This window comes from Pelophylax lessonae, assembly GCF_965119305.1.
Source record: "Pelophylax lessonae genome assembly, chromosome: 6".
Classification (NCBI taxonomy): domain Eukaryota; kingdom Metazoa; phylum Chordata; class Amphibia; order Anura; family Ranidae; genus Pelophylax; species Pelophylax lessonae.
Window position 1 is genome coordinate 272998173 of NC_138773.1, and position 20287 is coordinate 273018459.

Here is a 20287-nt window from a genome sequence, read left to right on the forward strand (position 1 = left end):
CTATCTCTGTATCCTGTGTACCTTTGACGTATGTTAATAAAGGATTCATCTTCCTAGCAGCTGGTGGTGTGCGGCCGATTTCTCCTTAATTTCTAGCCAACATTTGGTCCTTGTTTGACAGAAGGCGATCTCATAATCGGCTTCTTTTGAACGAACATGCTGGAAAACCAGAAGCTGATGGGCATTTGATCAGTGCTCTCAGCCAATGGCTGCGAGCACTGACCGGTTTGTTCTGGTGCAGGGGGACAGTCCCCCTTTCAGAACACAATAGCAAAGTGGGGAGATCGCTGTACTAACATTGGAAAGTTAGTACAGAGACCTTCTTGTGAGCTACTCAATATTATTTGTTCAGCCTGCTGGCCTAGATCTCACGAATGACCTGCTATGATGGATACCTATCCTTTAAGGGAGATTGTTTAATAGACCCACTTTTTATTTTTTGTTCTATGACATATGGTTTGTTGGTCTTGGCATATCTAAATGATGGTCTCAATAGTGGAGAATACATCTGTCCTGTGTATGTGGGGACACTCTTTCTGCATGCAGAGTTATGTATTGTGATCATAATGGTATCTTTTCCTTGAAGAAGATAATTTATAAAAGCAATTTCGAAAACACGTTGGATTTCTTAGCTGAATAGACCAACAACTGAGCTTCATGGTTGCAGTCCGACAATCAGCTGTGGGGGATACCACTGGATTTGTATCATATGTTGTAACAATTTTCATGCAGTAATGTATACTGTGAAAATACAGATATACCAGAGATACGTTTTTTTTTTTAAATATTTGTGAAAAGATTTCTGTCCTAAAACAATTTTAATATTCAAAAATAAACTTTGATTTTTTTTTTTTAATTAAAATCTGACCATTGGTTGCCTACAAAATCCTATTATGATTATTTTTTAATGAACGAAAACAAAAACGTCGGCGCTTAGCAGCGTTTTTAAATAAACACAACCCTCTTCTATTTGTGACCAATCACATTTTTCATTTTTCTCATTTTAAAAAATGCCTGACGCTGCTAAAAGCCGATATACAGCGTTTAGCTGCGTTTAGGCGCGTTTGGCAGCGTCGGGCGTTTTTACAGCTTAACGCTGCTGCTCCTGAACGCACTGGCCGTGGGTTTTTTTTTGCAGCTTAAAAATGCCTATGCCACTTGGAGCTCCTAAAAGCCTATGTGTGCATGAGGCCATAGAATAACAAGGGGAGTTTTTAAGCTGCAAAAAAAAAAACATCTAACTCTCCTAACAGCAGCTGCAAAAATGCCCTGTGTGCATGGGGCCTTAAATTTGGGATTTCCCCCCCCCCCTCACTTTCTTTCTCGGTGATAATAGTGACTCTTGCCAGTTGAGATCGAGATAGCAATGAAAATTCGACAGAGGGTCTAAGCCTTCCCAACTCTATCCAAAAGGGTCTAAGCCTTCCCAACTCTATCCAAAAGGGTCTAAGCCTTCCCAACTATATCCAAAAGGGTCTAAGCCTTCCCAACTCTATCCAAAACTAAAAATAAAGTTTTGTTTAGAGATAATACTCTTATTTCAATTGGACCTATTTAAAATGCCAGATCGCTGTTTATGGAACAGAAAACACAGAACTCTGTGTGTGATTGTCACAGCCAAACAGCTGACTTCAGCCAAAATCATTGGCTGAAATCAGCAGCCAAACTCGTGATGTGTCCAATCACGAACTCTGAAGAAGGGCCAAAACTTACAGGTAAGACGTCCGGCGTAGAGCTGCTCACATTACAACTATTTTGGGTGGGTGGCAAGAGGTTAGAAAGAATTATATACTGATGGTAATCAGTAGGTTGAGGAAAGTAATACAGCATACCTAGCATATCTAACACCCAGAGCAGATAATTATTTTCAGTGATATTGTCTAATAATAAATAACAACTGCAGAAAGAAATGGCAGACATACAAAATGTGGTGCTCTCTAAAAGTGATGTTTAGTGTAGATGTGACCCCTTACGTTGGTGGTTAGTGTAAAACTTCCCCCTTGAATTGGTGGTCAGTATAGGTGGGAGATCAGATGTGACCCCTTACGTTGGTGGTTAGTGTAAAACTTCCCCCTTGAATTGGTGGTCAGTATAGGTGGGAGATCAGATGTGACCCCTTACGTTGGTGGTTAGTGTAAAACTTCCCCCTTGAATTGGTGGTCAGTATAGGTGGGAGATCAGATGTGACCCCTTACGTTGGTGGTTAGTGTAAAACTTCCCCTTTGAATTGGTGGTCAGTATAGGTGGGAGATCAGACGTGACCCCTTACGTTGGTGGTTAGTGTAAAACTTCCCCCTTGCATTGGTGGTCAGTGTAGGTGGGAGATCAGATGTGACCCCTTACATTGGTGGTTAGTGTAAAACTTCCCCCTTGCATTGGTGGTCAGTATAGGTGGGAGATCAGATGTGACCCCTTACATTGGTTCTTAGTGTAAAACTTCCCCTTTGAATTGGTGGTCAGTATAGGTGGGAGATCAGACGTGACCCCTTACGTTGGTGGTTAGTGTAAAACTTCCCCCTTGAATTGGTGGTCAGTATAGGTGGGAGATCAGATGTGACCCCTTACATTGGTTCTTAGTGTAAAACTACCCCCTTGAATTGGTGGTCAGTGTAGGTGGGAGATCAGACGTGACCCCTTACGTTGGTGGTTAGTGTAAAACTTCCCCCTTGAATTGGTGGTCAGTATAGGTGGGAGATCAGATGTGACCCCTTACATTGGTGGTTAGTGTAAAACGTCCCCCTTGCATTGGTGGTCGGTGTAGGTGGGAGCTCAGTGCACCATTGCTTATTTCTCAAGGAACCCCTAGCAACCTCAGGGGAAGCCACAGGGTTCCATGGAACCCTGGTTGAGAAACACTGAGCTGAAATTTGAAATCCTTGCCTAATAGCTGTTTTTTCTCTGGGGATGCACATACCTTCCAACTTTCTGAGATGGGAACAAGGGACATCCATTAACAAACGTAAACTTATGTAGGTATAGGACACATCCCCTGTGCCATGCCCCCTTAAAGGAGCATTGTACGAAAAATGATTGGTTAAACCCACAAGTGCTTTTTTACTCCTACTATTCTTTTATATTGGATTTTGGAATTACAAATGCAGCCATTTAGAAATTGGATGAAAGGTTTAGCACTGCAAAACAATTTTTGATAGATAAGATAAGCAGCGCATTTTATACATAACTTTATAGATCAAATCAAAATGAGGGACAATTAGGAGGAAAGAGGGAGAGGGACAGAGGGACTGTGACGGACCTTCTGGCATCCAGCTTCTTCCGAATGAGGGACAGTCCCTCAAAATCAGGGACAGTTGGGAGCTATGGATGCACTTGTGATGATTTCTCTTTCTTCTCCGTCTTCCATAAACAGTATTGCTTGGACAACTCAAGAGTTCATGGTTTTTTTTGCCTATATCCACCCAAATAGACCTGTTCCTCAGGCACTGATTGAGTGTAAGGCCCATTATTAGCTCATGTGTGACTTTGCTGGCTGGAAGGCCTTTGGAAATACTGTATATTTGAGAAGGAAGATAAACAGAGACCTGAAATTGTGCATGGACAGCACTGGGGTCCCTGGTTCAAATTCTGGTCAGGACACTATCTGCATAGAGTTTACATGTTCTCCCTGTCCTTGCGTGGGTTTTCTCTGGGTACTTTTACTCCCACACACCCAAGATATGCTGGTAGGTCAACTGGTTCCTGCCTAGATAGGCCCTAGTATGTGCATGTTCGCATATGAGATAGGGATCTTAGATTGTAAGCTTTTTGTGGTTAGGGACTGATGTGAATATACAGGATGTAAAGCACTGTGTGAATAACAATGTTGGTGCTACATAAATACCTGTAATAAATAAAAAAATTAAAAAAAATTGACTGGACAGAGTGGTACAATAATACAACTATTATCATAGAGCTGTCTTCCGCCGGCTCAGTGGGGATCGGCGGATCGATCCCCGCTGAGCAGCACGGATCCGCCTACGGAGGGGGACCGTGGGAAAGAGCCCTTAAAAAGAATCAATGTTGATTGGGAGAGTGAAGTTCCACTTTATTGTGGGGCACGCCAGTCCTGACAGTTTCCTGCAGCATGGTGATGGCATGAGAAGTTTAGTTAAAGAAGTTGTAAAGTCAGAAGGTTTTTTCTTAATGTATTCTATGCATTAGGATAAAAAACCTTCTGTGTGTAGCACCCCCCAATACTTACCTGATTCCCATCTCTGTCCAGCGATGTCCATGAGTGCCTCAGCCGTCTGGGACTCTCCCTCCTGTTTGGCTGAGACACATTGTCTCCCGTGGCTGTCAATCAAAGTCAGTTAGCCAATGAGGAGAGAAAGGGGACAGGGTCGAAGGGCAGCTCTGTGTCTGAATCGACACACAAAGCTGCAGCTCGGCTCAGGTGCCCCTATAGCAAGTTGCTTGCTATGGGGGCACTCGATCAGGTAGGAGAGGCCAGGAGCAGCAATGAGGGACCCAAGAAGAGGAAGATCAAGGCTGCTCTGTCTAAAACCAATGCACAGAGAAGGTAAGTATAACACGTTTGTCATTTAAAAAAAAGAAATAAATAACCAAGACTTTACAATCACTTTAAAGTGGATGTAAAGCCTCATATATACCCAGGGAAGTGAAGAGCTTTAGATGATACACAGAGATGAAACAAATCCTCCTACATAAGTTTTACTTGTATATGTACTGTCTTCAGCTTTCTAGAATTTTCTCTTCCTGATTCACCTGTGGGAGGGAAGTTTGGCCATACACTGTGAGACAGCTGATTGGAGGAAAGGCAAACCCCCCCTCTCCACATAGGCAGAAACATAAAGAGATGTGCTGAGAATAGACTGGCTCTCTGCAAATCTATTTATAGCACCCACCCTGACACAAAATTTAGCCTGGTTTTATCTCAGTTGACGGAGAACTTGTCAGAAGTTATCATGCTGATAACATATGAACGGAGAAGGCGAAAGCCACGGGACTTAGGACTTTTAAGAGAGATAAGAAAACCCTACAGATAATTTCATGAATCAGGTTTACATCCACTTTAATTCCCCAGAATATGTTTGGGATTAGTATGACATCAGAGTGAATAATCTGTGCTTACACTTTCCTTTTTTGTTCTAGGTCTGAAATGTGTGTGTCTGATGTGCGAAACCACCAACTACACCTGCCAGACAGAAGGGGCCTGCTGGACGTCAGTGATGCTCACCAATGGCAGGGAGGAAGTGATCAAGTCTTGTATCTCTCTTCTGGAGCTGAAAGCTCAGGTGTACTGTCACAGCTCCAACAACATTACTAGGACGGAGTGCTGCCACTCTGACTTCTGTAATAATGTTACACTCCGATTACCTCCAGGTATGTTGGCTCTGGTTCCATATAGACTGTACAGGCTACACAATGATTGGTACAGTCTTGTTAGAGTATCAGTAAGATGTCATCACGTCATACATAGTTAGTCTGGCTGAAAAAAGACACAATTCCATTTAGTTCAACCAATAAAAGGAAAAAAAAATCATACAATCCCATATACACAATCCTACGTCCACAGTTAATACAGAGGAAGGCAAAAAAAAACAGAAAAGCATGATCCAATTTGCTCCAGCAATGTAAAACTTTCCTTCCTAAACCCCCGAGAGGTAATCAGATATTCCCTGTATCAACTTTACCAATAAATATTAGAACCTAGTTATATTATGTACATCTAGGAAAGAATCCAGGCCTTTTTTAAAGAAATCTTCTGTGCTGGTCATAACCAGCTCTAGAGGGAGTTTATTCCACATTTTTACAGCTCTTACTGTGAAGAAGCCTTTCCGTATTTGGAGATTCTCTTTTCCTTCGGACATAAAGAGTCGTAACGATCAAATAAAATCAAATAAAATAGCAGCGCTCAGGGTATGTGTTCCAGATAGTCCTCCAGTGAGATAAGCATAAACACTGTAAGAAGAAATCAATATATCCACCACCAAGGAAACTAAAGCATGCGGCCTCTTACCAGATAACACTGGATTATACAGCGGTCAGAAAATAGCATGTGTCAATCGCTTGAAGATTTGGATCCAGTCAGAGAGAGCATGTGTCAATCGCTTGGACATTTAGATCCGATCACACAATCCGCATAGGCACTGTTTCCAAGGCACATACATGGAAAAATAACAGGGCAATAATCTTTAAAAGTGTTTATTAAACCAATAAAACCTACACACAGGATACTCACATTTTCTCCAATACAACAAGCATAAAAAATGGCAATGATGTGGTGTCGATTTGTTTCAAGACAAAAACATGGCCGACCTCCAGTGGCATGCAACACCAGCGTCATGTGGTTAGGCTCCTCCTGACATATTTCGTCATAGATGACATCATCAGGAGTCGTAAATGTGTATATTATAATGTGTAATAAGTGAAAAACTTATTTTTGTCTGACACCACTCTATTCATTCAGTCCCATATAAGCTTTACCATACTATTGTAACTTCAATAATTATGTTTAATATTTTGAAATATTTCACCTTTCATTAAAGACTATCTGATGATCCAGCCATGAATGTTATTGTTCAGGCACTTCCTGTTATGAGGTGACAACTGTCTCCCAGTTATTCTCCTGTGTCATCAAGGAATTTAAAGGCATAGTACACTTTCACATTTTTTGTTGTTTTAACTCGGTATTAGTGTAGTAATATTCCCTGTGCTGTTTGTTTTCCTACATAATGATAGTCACGCATATTGTGGCTGCAATTCATAGTGTCATGGCTGATCAATCCTCTATGTCCTTGGATTCATTCAACTAGCTTGTCCATATTTGTTAAAGGGAAAGGCAACTTCTTTTTCTGGGTCACACAGCATCCAGTCTATGCCTCTCCATTTCCTCTGTGTTGCATTATTATTGCTGTACAGGATTTTTTTAGCGCCAACAGTTTGTGCAGCACTTTACAACATGAGGGCAGACAGGACAATTACAATACAATTAAATACAGGAGGAATCAGAGGGCCCTGCTCATTAGAGCTTACAGGAGGTAAGCTTACTAGGAGGTAAGGTCAAGTGATACAAAAGGTAATAACTGCGGGGGATGAGCTGATGGAGAAAATAAAGGTACAGTTTTTAGGTGGAGGCAGGATAGGCCTCTCTGAAGAGGAGGGTTTTCAGGGATCGTCTAGAAGCAAACAGAGGAGGTAATCAGACAGATTTGGGTAGGGAGTTCCATAGGATAGGAGAGGCTCAGGAAAAGTCCTGGAGGCAAGCAGGGGAGGAGGTGACAAGGGAGCTAAAGAGCAGGAGGTCTTGGGAGGAATGAAGAAAAGGATTAGGTTGGTATTTTGAGACTAGGTTAGTGATAAGTTGTGGATGCCTTTGTAAGTAATTGTTAGTATTTTGAGTTTAATTCGTTGGGTGAGCGGAAGCCAATGGATGGATTGACAGAGAGGAGTAGCAGACACTGAGCGGTTGGCTGGATGGATGAGCCTGGCAGCAGCATTCATTAACGACTAAAAAAGGGATAGCCTATGTAAAGGTAAGCCAATGAGAAGAGAGTTGCAGTAGTCAAGGTGAGAGATGATCAGGGAGAGAACTAGGAGCTTGTGGTGTCATTGGTTAGAAAGGGGCATATTTTAGAGATGTTGCGGAGGGTTGAGGCATCACAAATGTGGGGGTCCTAATGTGATCAAACGCATCTCTTCTCTTCATTGCTCTGCCTGTTTGTGTCTGTGTCAGACCTAATTACTATGCAGCTTTCACCTGCACCAGTGCTAGACTGAGAGACTCAGGGATATGAAGTTTCTTCACAGGAAGTGTCAGTTCTTAGACTACAGACAGAGGTCATGCTTGAACACACACAGAAATCGCTGACAGCGGAATGCGAAAATCTACTGTACTATAGGCTGTGCATACAGGGCAACAATTAACATCCTGAAACTAAATGGTCATTGAATCTTCTGCAGGTGAAAAACACACAGTGCAGGTAGCAAAGTTTATTTGCATTTAAAGCAGCGTACCACCCAAAAGTGGAACTTCCGCTCATTTGATTCCTCCCCCCCCGGTGCCACATTTGGCACCTTTCAGGGGGGAGGGGGGAACAGGTATCTGTTTTTGACAGGTACCCTTCCCCAATTCCTGGAAACGATGCCGTCCCTTGGAAGTTTGGCCCCTCCTCCTTCCCCCACCTCCGAGCCAATCCGAATGCGCAGCCCGCTTTGCGCATGCGCAGTAGGGACCTGCCCGTGAAGCCGCAAGGCGGCGGCAGCACATGATAGCCGATGTAAACATCGGCTGCGGTGCCGACATCGCTGGACTTCAGGACAGGTAAGCATCCTAATATTAAAAGTCAGCAGCTACAGTATATGTACATTATGTGTAGCTGCTGACTTTTAATTTTTGGAGGGGGGGGGGGGGGGCAGGAACAACGCTTTAAACATTCTAGCTAGTAACCATTAAACTGTATGTCAGGGAAAATAAATATTATTTATATATGTAGTACATCTCTGCAGTACGTTGTACTTGTACATTTCCTCATGTTTTATCCATTTAATGATCTTGCAAGTTCCTAGTCTCGGGTTTTGCTAGTAAGTGAAAAATGGCACAGAAGTTGTTTATCACCTCCATGTAAGAATACCAGCAAGTCTATGTCTGCATGTCTTGACAATTATGTGCAGGAATGTTTATTTCTGAATTATGATGTAATAATCTCGTCTCATGTACGTCTTTCAAAAATCTTTTGAAATACTTATTGCTGTTGACTGTAATATGCTTCTGTCTAAATAAAGAATTCGTAAAAAATGATCTTGCAGGTGCAGAAAAATACCTCTTGATCTTCTAGAAATACACCCAAGTCCTGTTGTGGGCTGACAACACACAGGATCAGTGTTGTCAGCCGTGTCCAGTTTTCTCTTGCTAATCTACCCAGACCTACCCACTCTGCCATCTCAACAACATAAAGGCTTATCATTCTGTAGTCCCAAGATAAGACCTGGAGTGATTAATTACTCTTACTGCTTGTCAGGGCCAACTCCAGCATAAGACAACCACTTGCTGGGAAATGGGATTTTTATAATATCTATCTTCAATTCCCCCCAGCAGACAAACTAAAACTTTGGTGCAGCCTAGAAGATTTAGTGTGCCTGCTGTTTACTAGGCGGCTGTCAGAGAGAGCACAGTAGGCAGGTGAGCCGGTGTGCATGCTCTGCTGTCAGAACGGACCTGCAAGGATGCAAAGAAGGGAGGAGTGGTGGACGGATTCCAGGTGTATTCAGGAAGGGGATGGGGCCCTCTGTCAGGCAGGCTTAGGTCAGGAATGGTGGTATGTACCCGTCTCTGTGGGGTGGGTCAGGCCAGGGGTTGCCAGAAGGGGACACCTTGGAGGAGGAGGAGGTCAGGGTGGAGGAGCCCCCGGCTCTTAGCTGCAGCTGCTGCCAGAGATCCTGGTGGAGATCTTCTCCTACCTGCCCAGGACACAGCTACCTCTCCTGGCACCAGATCCTCTCCACCGACACAATCTGGAGGACCCGCTGCAGGACCAGTGAGATTTGGGAGTTGTGTGGTGTGTGGTGAGAATGACACTGCCCCCTTCCTGTCATGCTTCCCTGCTCCTATCCCACGGGCCCCCCCTCCTGTCATTCTGCCCCCCTGATCCTACTTCCCCCCTCTTGTCACACTGCCCCCCTCCTGTCCAACTCTCCCCTCCTGTCAAACTGCCCCCCTCCTGTCACACTTCCCAGATACCCCTCTTTTATCACAATGACAGGTGTGGCGGGGAGATGGTGGTGGGCAGGGGGTTTTTGGAGGACAGGGGAAGGGGGTTCAAAATAACTCTTCGCCTGTGTAGACAAAAATCCTTGCACCAGCCCTGCTGCTTGTGATAACACAGGAAACATACAGAACACACAGGACAGTTATGAATTTCTGTTTTGATCAACAGATATTTTTTGAATCTATCAGATAAAACAAAATGTTTCTAATGGTATATTTAACAGACGGAAAGGAGCAGATAAAAGACGTTCAATGTTTGAATTGACATACGCTCCAAAAAACGTACCATAGCACTAATGTGTATCAAAAGTACATTTGGGTTTCCTGTGTTGCATAAAAACTCAGGCATTTATTTATTCCAATTCATTAAAATTATATTTAAACCATGTGCAACAGCAGTCTGCATATATGTGTCACTGTCATGTTCTGAACTGTAAAGTTGCTGTCACCAACAGCGTGGCAGTTGTTCAGATTCACAGAGCCTTAGAAAACCGAATACCAGCTAGTTAGGGTTTAGATCTACTTTAAAAGACAAGTGTTAGTGCCAGTTCACACTGATACGAATTTGTAGTGAATTTGATGCGTTACAAAAGCCTAGATTCACATGCCATCCAAAAACACATTGTGTTCAATGACAGTCATTCATATCTATGTGTTGGGCTTGCTATGCGAATGCGATGTGGCAACAAAAAGTATGTATGAGTTTACTGCATTGTGGTGTGATTTTTCTCTCCATATATCTCAATGGAAACCGACATGAAATCGCATCTTGTGTTCAGATGTGTGCGAATACTGCTTTTTCTGTGTAGATTTTTACATATTTCCCCTCTCGCAGAAATCGCAATTGAGCCCAATCCCATCCAAAAAAGCATTAAATTCTTATTACAATCGCACAAATCGCAACGCAAAATTGAACTGAGCTCCGGCAAAAATCCCATTCGCATTGCATAAGTGTGAACGCAGACTTAAAGATAAATTCCGGGTACTGTATTGGTATTTTTGCATAGTTACAGCTTGGATTGACGTAACTATCTGGTTTTCGGCAGCTGCACGGCACAGAAACCACCTTGGTCAAAGTCACTAACGAACTTCTGTTAGGTTCTGATTCCAGCTTACTAACTATTCTTCTAATTATTCTTATTTTGCTGGATCTTAGTTCTGCCCTTTGATACTGTAGACCACAACCTTTTACTCTCCTGCCTTGAATTTTTATTTGGAGTCTAAGAATTGGCTCTGAAATGTATTAAGTCATAGCTAATGCCTTGTTTCCACTGAGCGGAATGGTTTGGGTCGGTTCGGTACAGTACGCTATTTTGAGTGTTTCCATTATGAAAGTGGCCCATACAACCGAACCCAACCGCACCATTCCTGGTCCTCCTTCAGATGTAGGGCCATAGGAAATGGTACGGTACGGTTAGGGCAGAGCTACTGGCGTCACACAACACATTCCACTGATTGGCGGACAGGAAAACTTCAATGCTCACATCAAACGAAAGCGCAAAACAAACACCACGTTTGGTGTAAACCCCGCATGGCCCCTAGCGGTCTGACTTGCAGTGGAAACGCTCACCTGAATAGGCCGGACCATTCTAACCCTTCCAAACTGTTCCGACCCGAACCGTTCCGCTCAGTGGAAAAGAGGCATAACTGATCGCTGTCACTTTGTTTCTCTTGGCGGACTCCAGTCTGATGTTAGTCCAGTCAAGTTCTGTGTTCCTCAGGGCTCAATCTTGGGTCCCTTTCTTTTTAGCATGTACTTGTTTCCACTTGACCAACCGTTTAAATCACATGAGCTCAATTATCACTTCTATGCTGATGATACTCAGTTTTAAATACACACTAAACTGGATTCTACTTTCGCTTTTTCTCTCCTATCTTACTGTGTTTGTGATATAAAAACTTGTATGGCCCACAATTCTCTTCAATTAAACTGTGACAAGATTGAAGTCATGCTTATTGACACCCCCATCAAATATGTAAGACCAGTCCTAATAGCTTATCTATAGATGACACTATACCTGAGCTTCAGTCCACATTGAAAAATCTTGGGGTGTGTGGGAGATTATCTCGGTGGCGGGTATGGATGACCCCTTGGGAGGGTGCGTTTACACAGGGAGATAGCCGAGAAGTGGTTGCAAACAACAGTTTGGTTTATTCTTGCAATTTACTTCACACAAGTGCAAGCCTCAAAAACATCAAAATAAAAATAAAACACAAAATAAATCCTTGTCACTGTGGGCGGCTACCTTCTCACATACAGGAACCTACCTACGGAGTCTGTCTCCAACCTACTGTTGGGCAAACTTTGCTGATCCTACAGCAGACACTCAATAGTCCATGTTTTTCTCTTCACACAACAAATGTCCATTGAACATGTCCCTTTTCCTCTTCACATAGAACATGTCCCTTTGCTTTTCTCTTCACATAGAACACATTCCTTTGTTTGTCTCTTCACATAGCAACCATTCCTTTGCTTGTCTCTTCACATAGCAAACAGTGCATTTATTTCTTTCCACATAGAAATAGTCCAAGACCTCACCTTGAGTAGTCTTCACACTTTTTACCCTCCTCAGCGCACATCGCTCCAGGAGGTCTTCTCCCATGCTCACACAGCGTCGAGTGGCACACATCTGACTGTCCTCCTCTCCCCAGCTTCACACAGCGTCAGGAGGCAGAAATCCTTCTCCCAGGCTTCACACAGCGTCGGGAGGCACACATCTGACTGTCCTCCTCTCCCCAGCTCACACAGCGTCAGGAGGCAGCAATCAATAGACTTCCTTTGGACAAATTATAGAGGCCTTAACTTCCTCATTCCGAACAGCTGAAGGCCTTTCAACTTCTTTAAGCCGTCCTGGCTACCTCTGCAGCCGACACCCTATAGTAATTTGTGAATTTTCTAAACCAGGGGGAAATGTTTCTCCTGTCTGTGACTACATCCACAGATTTACCTGACTTCCTGTCACAGGTGATATTTGATCCACATGTACAAAATGTTGTCAGAGCATCTTTTTTCCACTTGAGAAACATTGCTCAGCTGCGTCCTATGCAATCATACACAGCAGAGGATCAGCAGAGCTGGGGAGCCAAAGCAGGAGAAGCTAGCAATGTCACCTGTGTTGCCCAGTGGGGGAGCAATATAGTGGGAGGTGAGTGGGGACTGAGAATGGGAAGGTGGAGGATTAGCAGTGCTGGGGGTTACTACTGAGTGAGGGGATCAGTAGAGCTGGGGTTACTACTGAGTGGGAGATCAGCAGAGCTGGGGTTACTACTGAGTGGGACATCAGCAGAGCTGGGAGTACTACTGAGTGGGGCATCAGCAGAGCTGAAGGTTACTACTAAGTGGGGGATCAGCAGAGCTGGGAGTACTACTGAGTGGGGGATTAGAAAAGCTGGAGATACTACTGAATGGGGCATCAGCAGAGCTGGGAGTACTACTGAGCTGGGGATCTGGTTAATGAGGGTACTAATATGATGGGGATCTGCTGAATGAGTGTAATAAGCAGGGGATCTGCTGAACGATGGTACCAATGAGCTGGGGATCTGCTGAACAGGGGAACCAATGATCTGGGGATCTGCTGAGTTGGGGGTACTACAGAGCTGGGGTTCTACTGGGCCCCTTTAAAACAGATAGAAAATCAACAGACACAGGGCATTTGTCAAGCTTCATTAAAGCATCACTGAAGCATCATCTAAGCATTACTGAAGCATTGAAAACACATAAAAAAGCATTTTGAAGCACTAGGTGCTTTAATGTGTGTTGAACTTGAAGCAAGTGTAAATGAACCCTAATATGGGCATGCCAATTGCTGACATGCACCCTGTTGTTTGATTCACGAGTCCCTACTTTGCTAATATGTCCTGTAATGACACAGGGACCAGTCAAAGAAAGTAAATAGGAATCTGACACATCCGGAAGTAACGGATTCCGGGCTCGATCACACTAATGCTTTGCGATAACACGTTGTACTGCTCTATTCATGCATTGGTGCATTATGGTGCCATTCATTTTGAATGCAAGACAGTGAACCTATGCTGCCATACAATGCGGTGCACTGGGTTCCTGAAAAACGGTCATGTGTGCTTTTGGCAGTGATGAAATGCGTTGGAAAGCCATTCAAAATGAATGGGCTGCCTTAACACAGAACATGTTAATGGAAATTAATTAGAATGCCACAAAAATGAACCCGGCCTGATGATTCTTTGTGCAGCTCTAGCTTTGCAAAAAATGTGGCGTGGAAGAGGTACATTTTAAAAACTTTTTTCTGTTCAAGTGAAGTTTTTGTTTTTCATTTTTATCCTAGCAGAGTTACTTTAAGTGTTGTGAACAAAAGGCAGTAAAAAAAAGCTGCAAAAACACTTTTAATAAAGCGGCACTACACTGTACACTAGAACAATAAACTAAAAACGCTATTTAATTCATTTTTAAAATTCAAAGCAAGCTCTCCCATCCATCCATATCTCCATGTTTTATTTTGTCAAAGTGGATGTAAACCCAATTCATGAAATTTGATCTGGGCACATATATCTGTAGCATTTACTTATCCCTCTCCAAAGTCCTGTGATTTTCTGCTGCTTTGTTCCTCCGTTATCAGTATGATAACTTCTCTGACACAGGAAATAAAAGCAGCTGGAAATTTGTATCAGGGTGAGTGCAAAAAGATAGATTAGCAGAGAGCTGGTCTAGTCACAGCACAGTTTTGCAAATATCTTCATTCTTCTGCCTATGTGGAGGGGGGTGTGCCTTTCCTCCTATCAGCCGTCACACAGTGTATGCCAAGACCTCTGAACCCAGAAGCAGGACAATTGAAGACGGAGGCTGTCTCTAGCGCTGGAAGGCTTAATTTTCAGGTAAGTTTAACATAATGTGCTAGTATGTGATGTATACTAGCACATTATGCCTTGCAGGTAAGAAAAAAACAAAACAAAGCGTGCAGCAGTTTACAACCGCTTTCACTGGAACTCTCAGTGTGCTGTTGCTTCTCTTTCCCCCAGCTCTTATGCAGCTGAGAGCAGAGGGAATGTGATCACTTATAAAAAAAGATATTTATAATGTTTTTTTTTATATCTATACAAAAATGTTTTTCCTTTCATTTCTATTTTAAACTGAATAGGTTGTTTTACAAGGTGATCGTTTACAAACACTTTAACTATAGATGGATTTCAGGGAGGAGACTGGAGTTCAGCTTTAATCTTCCTTTTTCCGTAGCTGTCGTTATTTGCACTTTGTCTAGCACCGTCCTCTTGCTAGAAGTCATCGGTCAGATAACTTATTCCTCTGTGTTTTGTATGAGCGGCATTAGGCCTTTTGCCCTACTGACTTGCTGAAATAATAATTCCCACAGCAGTGTCAGAGTTGACTTGTTGTTTGTTTTGTTGCACAACAGGCAAGATTTCAGTAAAAGTGAAAAACGAGGCTGTCTGAGGGCTGCAGCTGCCCAGCACACTGCCCAGTCATCTGGCATAAGGCTCAACAAACACTGAATAAGCATCTTGTTTGCTGTCCAGTTATACCTAGTTATTTGTTGGGGTAAAAGGACATTTAAAAAGAAAAGAGTTAAAATAGGTATTTTATAATAGCAGCTGACAGCGGACTTCTCACAGCACAGACACAAAGGTCAGCCATGCTCTGTTATGTTAGATTTTTAAAACCTACGCAAAAAAAGAGAAAAAAAAACACCTTAAGTGCCCGTTCACATATATGCGATGCGGGAACCCTGTGAATCCACTGCGGGTTCCCGCATCGCATTCAAATCGCAGGCAGTTCACACTGCCATATACGAATTGCTCGGGGTGTCAATACAAAGTTAACAACACCCCCAGATCAGTTTGCATATCGCAGTGCGAACTGTCAGTTCAGTCATGAATCGGATCACATAGGTGTGAATACCCATGCGATCCAATTCTGCTGCGGACCCCAAAAAGTGTCCTGTGCATGTTCTGTCCGAATCCGATGAGAATTCAGCCATACAATACATATGGCTGAATTTGCATCGCACAGACATCATATGAGCAGTGTGTTCCGAATCACATGCGATGTCTGTCATCACTATAGTGTGAACCGGAACTGAAAGAGAAGTATGGGGTCTCTTTTTTCCCCAATCATGCTTACCTAGGTGGATGTAGTGTCAGTCCGATGCTGCATGTCCCATGGTGCCTCTACACTGAGCCAAAACTATATGGTGATACCACCTTTCTCCTGCGCTTAGAATCCAAGCTCCCCGACCACACTTCCCACGGGACTCACATATGGCGTCTCGGATGGCTAGAGTCTTGCTGCCCTAAAAGGACTGGGGTAGTCCAACAGTACTACAGTCAAAAAGAAACAAAAAAAAGGGCGCACCGACCTAGCGCATTATCCTCAATAATATGGCTTTATTAGTACAACATAAAAAATGGCTACTCACAAACAAAGGTAGGAAATAATCATGTCAAGCTCAATCGCTCTACACTGAGAACTGAGCGATCAAACACCGGCGATCGCTCAGCTCTCACAGCTCCGTGAGCAGAGAGTTGGTGACTGTCATTGTGACTGTCTGTCTCCTCCTCACTCATTGGAGCGCTGAGCTGTGGAGGCGGCGGAAGAGGCTGGCTCAGGCTCTTAGTGGCTCGCTGAGAGGCTGAGCCGGGTGTCAGTCCAGGGATCTGGCGGATCCTGACTCCGTGGTTGTGCCTGGACAGAGTCCTGTAACATCAGCAGAAAGCGGACTTCAGCCCGCTCTCTGCTGAAAACGGGTCACAGGAGTGCAGTTCGTTCAGGAGATATACAGCCAGACCGGCTTCTCCTTTAAAGTGGTTGCAACTCTTCCATATATCCAGAGAAGTGACGGGCCACAGAGATGAAACAAATCCTTTTACGTAAGTTGTACCTGTTTACAGTGGAGGCTGGTGAATGAATATTTGGGGGGGGGGGGTGGTGAAAGCAACATCCCCGCCCCCAGCAGGAGGCCGGACGGCCGGCAATCAGATCTACCACCCCCGCCTCCTGGGACAGATGGCTGGCTGTCCTGCCGGTCAGCCAGCATCTTTACCTGTTCCTTCCCCGAGCGGCTGTGAGTCTCCTCTGGCCGTACGACTCCTCCTGATTCCTGGGCAATGGCCAGTAAAAACGCATCTCTTTTTAGCCAATCAGGAAAGGGGTCTCACGACCCGCTTCCTGATTGGCTGGGAGGAAAATCATTGTGATAATAGCAAATATTAATTTGCTATTGTAATACAACTGGGTGGGCTCAGGGCGCAGTGCTTTGCGCCCAGAGCCCGCCCTTTTTTGAAGCCTACTAAAGCCTCTGGCTCTAACCACGTGGTTAAGTGGTTAAAAAAAAAATCCCCTATTGAAATCCATGCGTTTGGCGCCCTGCATGTAGATTAGGGGGCCGGACGCATGGATGGGGGGGGGCAGCGGCCCTGCGCCCCCACAACTGCCTGTTTATCTGCAGCCCTCTCTTCTCTTCATCCATTCAAAGTACAGAATTTGTAAAGCTTGTCTGAACTGTCAGAAAAAGGGGTGGAGAGCTGACGTTACACACTGAAGAGCTCAGTGCGGAAAGCTCTGAGAGCTGATTGGAGGGAAAGGACACACGGGGAACATGCAAATTCCATGCAGATAGTGTATTAGCCAGGATTCAAACCAAGGACCCCACTGCTACAAGGCAGAAGTACTAATATAGTTTTTAAAGGATGCCTTACCATTTTCCATTAAAAGTATTCCTTGAGCTCCAATTAGGTAAGGACTAAGCTTGGCCTAGGCTGAGATGATGTCATCAGTCTTCTGCAGGCTGGAAGAAACATATCCCCAGTCTCTTCTCCAACCACATCTAAGGATTGGTAAACTGTAATACCTTACACTTTTGTTTTGGGGTTTAGATTTACTTTAAAGTAGTTGTAAACCCTTCCATATACTCAGTGAGGTGACTGTCCTCGGGAGATACACAGAGATTAATCCAATCCACCCACATATGTTGTACCTGTTTATCTGCAGCCCTCTCTTTTCTACATCTATTCAAAGTTTATAAAGCGTGTCTGAGCTGTCAGAAAAAAGGAGAGGGGGGAAAGCTGAAGTTGCACACTAAAGAACTCATTAACGAAAGTTCTGAAAGCTGATTGGAGGGGCAGGACACACTCCCCTTAACACAGCACACAGGAAAAGAGCTGAGGCTCTCAATCACAGGCTGTGTGCTGAAGCTTCCTCCCCTCACCTTTTTTCCTCTTGGTGTCAGGAAACTTGTCAGATGTGACTCATGCTGATAGCAGAGGAAGAAAGCAGCAGACAGAAATGAAACCTAATGCTCTTAATTGAGACAAGTACAGAATAAAGAGAGATATGCTTTGTTCATATTTCATGTCTGAGGTTTCCAACCACTTTAGGCTTTCACATTTTAATTTAAAACACCATTTCCTATTATATATACAGGTTACCTATAATGCTGGTTCGCAAGTTCTTGAAACCAGGGACTGGGAACCAAAAACTTCTATGCCCCAAAAGTAAAGAAAGCAGTTTATGCTCACACAATAAAAGTATAAGGATGCAAAACATGTATTGAAATTCTCTGGATGGAGGTGGGTGTCACTCTGGGGGGGATGGGGGGTTTGGAATGGGTTAGGGGACTCTGGAAGGGGTTGGTGTGTACTGTGGGGGGTTTGGGGTACTATGGGACACTGTTGGAGGTGGATTAGGAGATATTTAGCCAGCATACCAAGAATCTCTGAGATTTTTGATTGATTTTTGAGATTGAGTTTCAAAAAACTTTATTGAAGCAATCACATAGCAGTGTAAAGTAGTGACATTTCGGTCACTAGCTGCGTTCCAGGCTGGTTGGACAATGGTAAATGTGCTTAATTCTACTAGGACTCTTGTTGGTCCCTTTGCTGATAACACCTGTTTGTACATTGGATACATGTACTGTTATTAATCTTTTATTATACATTGTTTGTATTAATTCTACCCTGGTGTGCATCTATGTACTTACAGCATGGTTTGACAAATCCCAGGTGCCAGGTCACCTCTAGCTTCCTGGTGTCCTGATCAGTGGAGGCCTGGCCATTAGGGGCTCCATCCATGTGCCCGGCCCCCTAATCTACATGTAGGGCGCTGGATGCATGGATTCCAATGGGGGATTTTTTGAAGCACACCCAGTTGTGTGACAATAGCAAATAAATATTCGCAGTTGCCACACTGATTATCCTCCCGGCAAATCAGGAAGCGGGTCTTGAGACCTGTTTCCTGATTGGACCGAAAGGAGAAGGCATCCTATTGGCCAAGAAGGAGGGAGGAGACAGCCGCCGAGAGGGAACCTGGAGACTGAGGGGGAAGCTGCCGCCGCCGCTGCCTGTCAGTCCCACGGAGCAAGGTAAGTAAACTGGCACGGTGGCATGGGGGGGGATATGGTGGTGTGGGCTGGAGTGATTGGGGGGGGGGGGCCTGGGTCTGACCCCCCCCCCCGACTGATGGAGCACCAGCCGCCACTGGTCCTGATGCGTCGGCTTTTGTCAGCTGGGTTTTCTTGACGGATGGAAGCATTCAGATGGCTGCGCTGCCACCCAAATGCTTCCCCACACCCTGTGCGCCCCCCCACCGTTATGTATCCTGGGCTCTGCTTGCCCATCTGTGGGCCTGGGACCGGCATAGCGGGTGTTGCTAGGTAGAGGGGAGAGACACACATCCGCTCTGCTCCCCTTCTTGTTGCTGACCTGGAAGTGACATGTATGGTGTCATTTCCAGGTCCCCATTGACAGTTTCCCTGGCCATCAAGGCCATGAAAGAATGCAATGCAGTGTCCTGTCCTGGGTGGAGTCGCTGTCAACTTTATAATCAAACCCACTCTTCCACTTAGTTAAGGTTCTGATGCGTTCTCCTATTTACCTACAGGTTTAGTGCAATATCCTGTTTGGGGAGGGCCATTTCTCATAACCCCCCCCCCCCGCCCAAAAAAAAAAGAGGGCTACACTATTTTCCAACATACAGTAGAACCATGGAGAAATACCATAGCCACCATCTAACAGGAAGGCTGATCATGGCAGAAAAAATAAAGGAATTAGGAGATTTAGAGTAGGAACATTTTTAACATAAATTGGCTAGACATGGAATATGAACAAAGCACATGCTTCTATATATTGTATTTGTCTCTCTCCAAAGCATTGAGTGTGATTTCTCTCTGCTGTCTAGTTCCTCTGCTATCAGCATGAGCTGCTTCTGACACCAAGAAATAAAAAGGTGGCGGGGAGGAGAGCTCCAGCACACAGCCTGTGACTGTTATCCTTAGGTCTGCACGTTATCTGTAGTGTGTGGAGGGGGGTGGTGTGTCTCTTCCCTCCAATCATGGCTCAGAGCTCTCCTCACTGAGCTCTGCACTGTGAGGCTTCAGCTCCCCACCCCCGCTTTTCAGAGCTGAGAGATCCTGTGCAAAGTCTGCACTTTAAATGCCTGTAGAGGACAGAATGCTGCAAGTAAACAGGTACAATGTATGTAAGAGGATTTGTTTACTCCCTGTGTACCTCCTGAGGCCCGTCACTTCACTGGGTATATGTTAGAGTTTACAATCACATATTAATATACAAGTATAAGAATGC

The 20287-nt window shown here is 44.3% G+C and overlaps 1 protein-coding gene across 1 annotated transcript in view; it reads left to right on the plus strand.

Moving 5' to 3' along the window:
• The window catches only part of ACVR1C (activin A receptor type 1C), a 122680-nt gene that overhangs the window by 46376 nt on the left and 56017 nt on the right, over positions 1-20287 (plus strand). The window contains exon 2 of the mRNA XM_082260676.1: positions 5110-5340. Within this exon, the coding sequence (XP_082116802.1) occupies positions 5110-5340 (231 nt within the window). The remainder of the gene's footprint in view (positions 1-5109; positions 5341-20287) is intronic.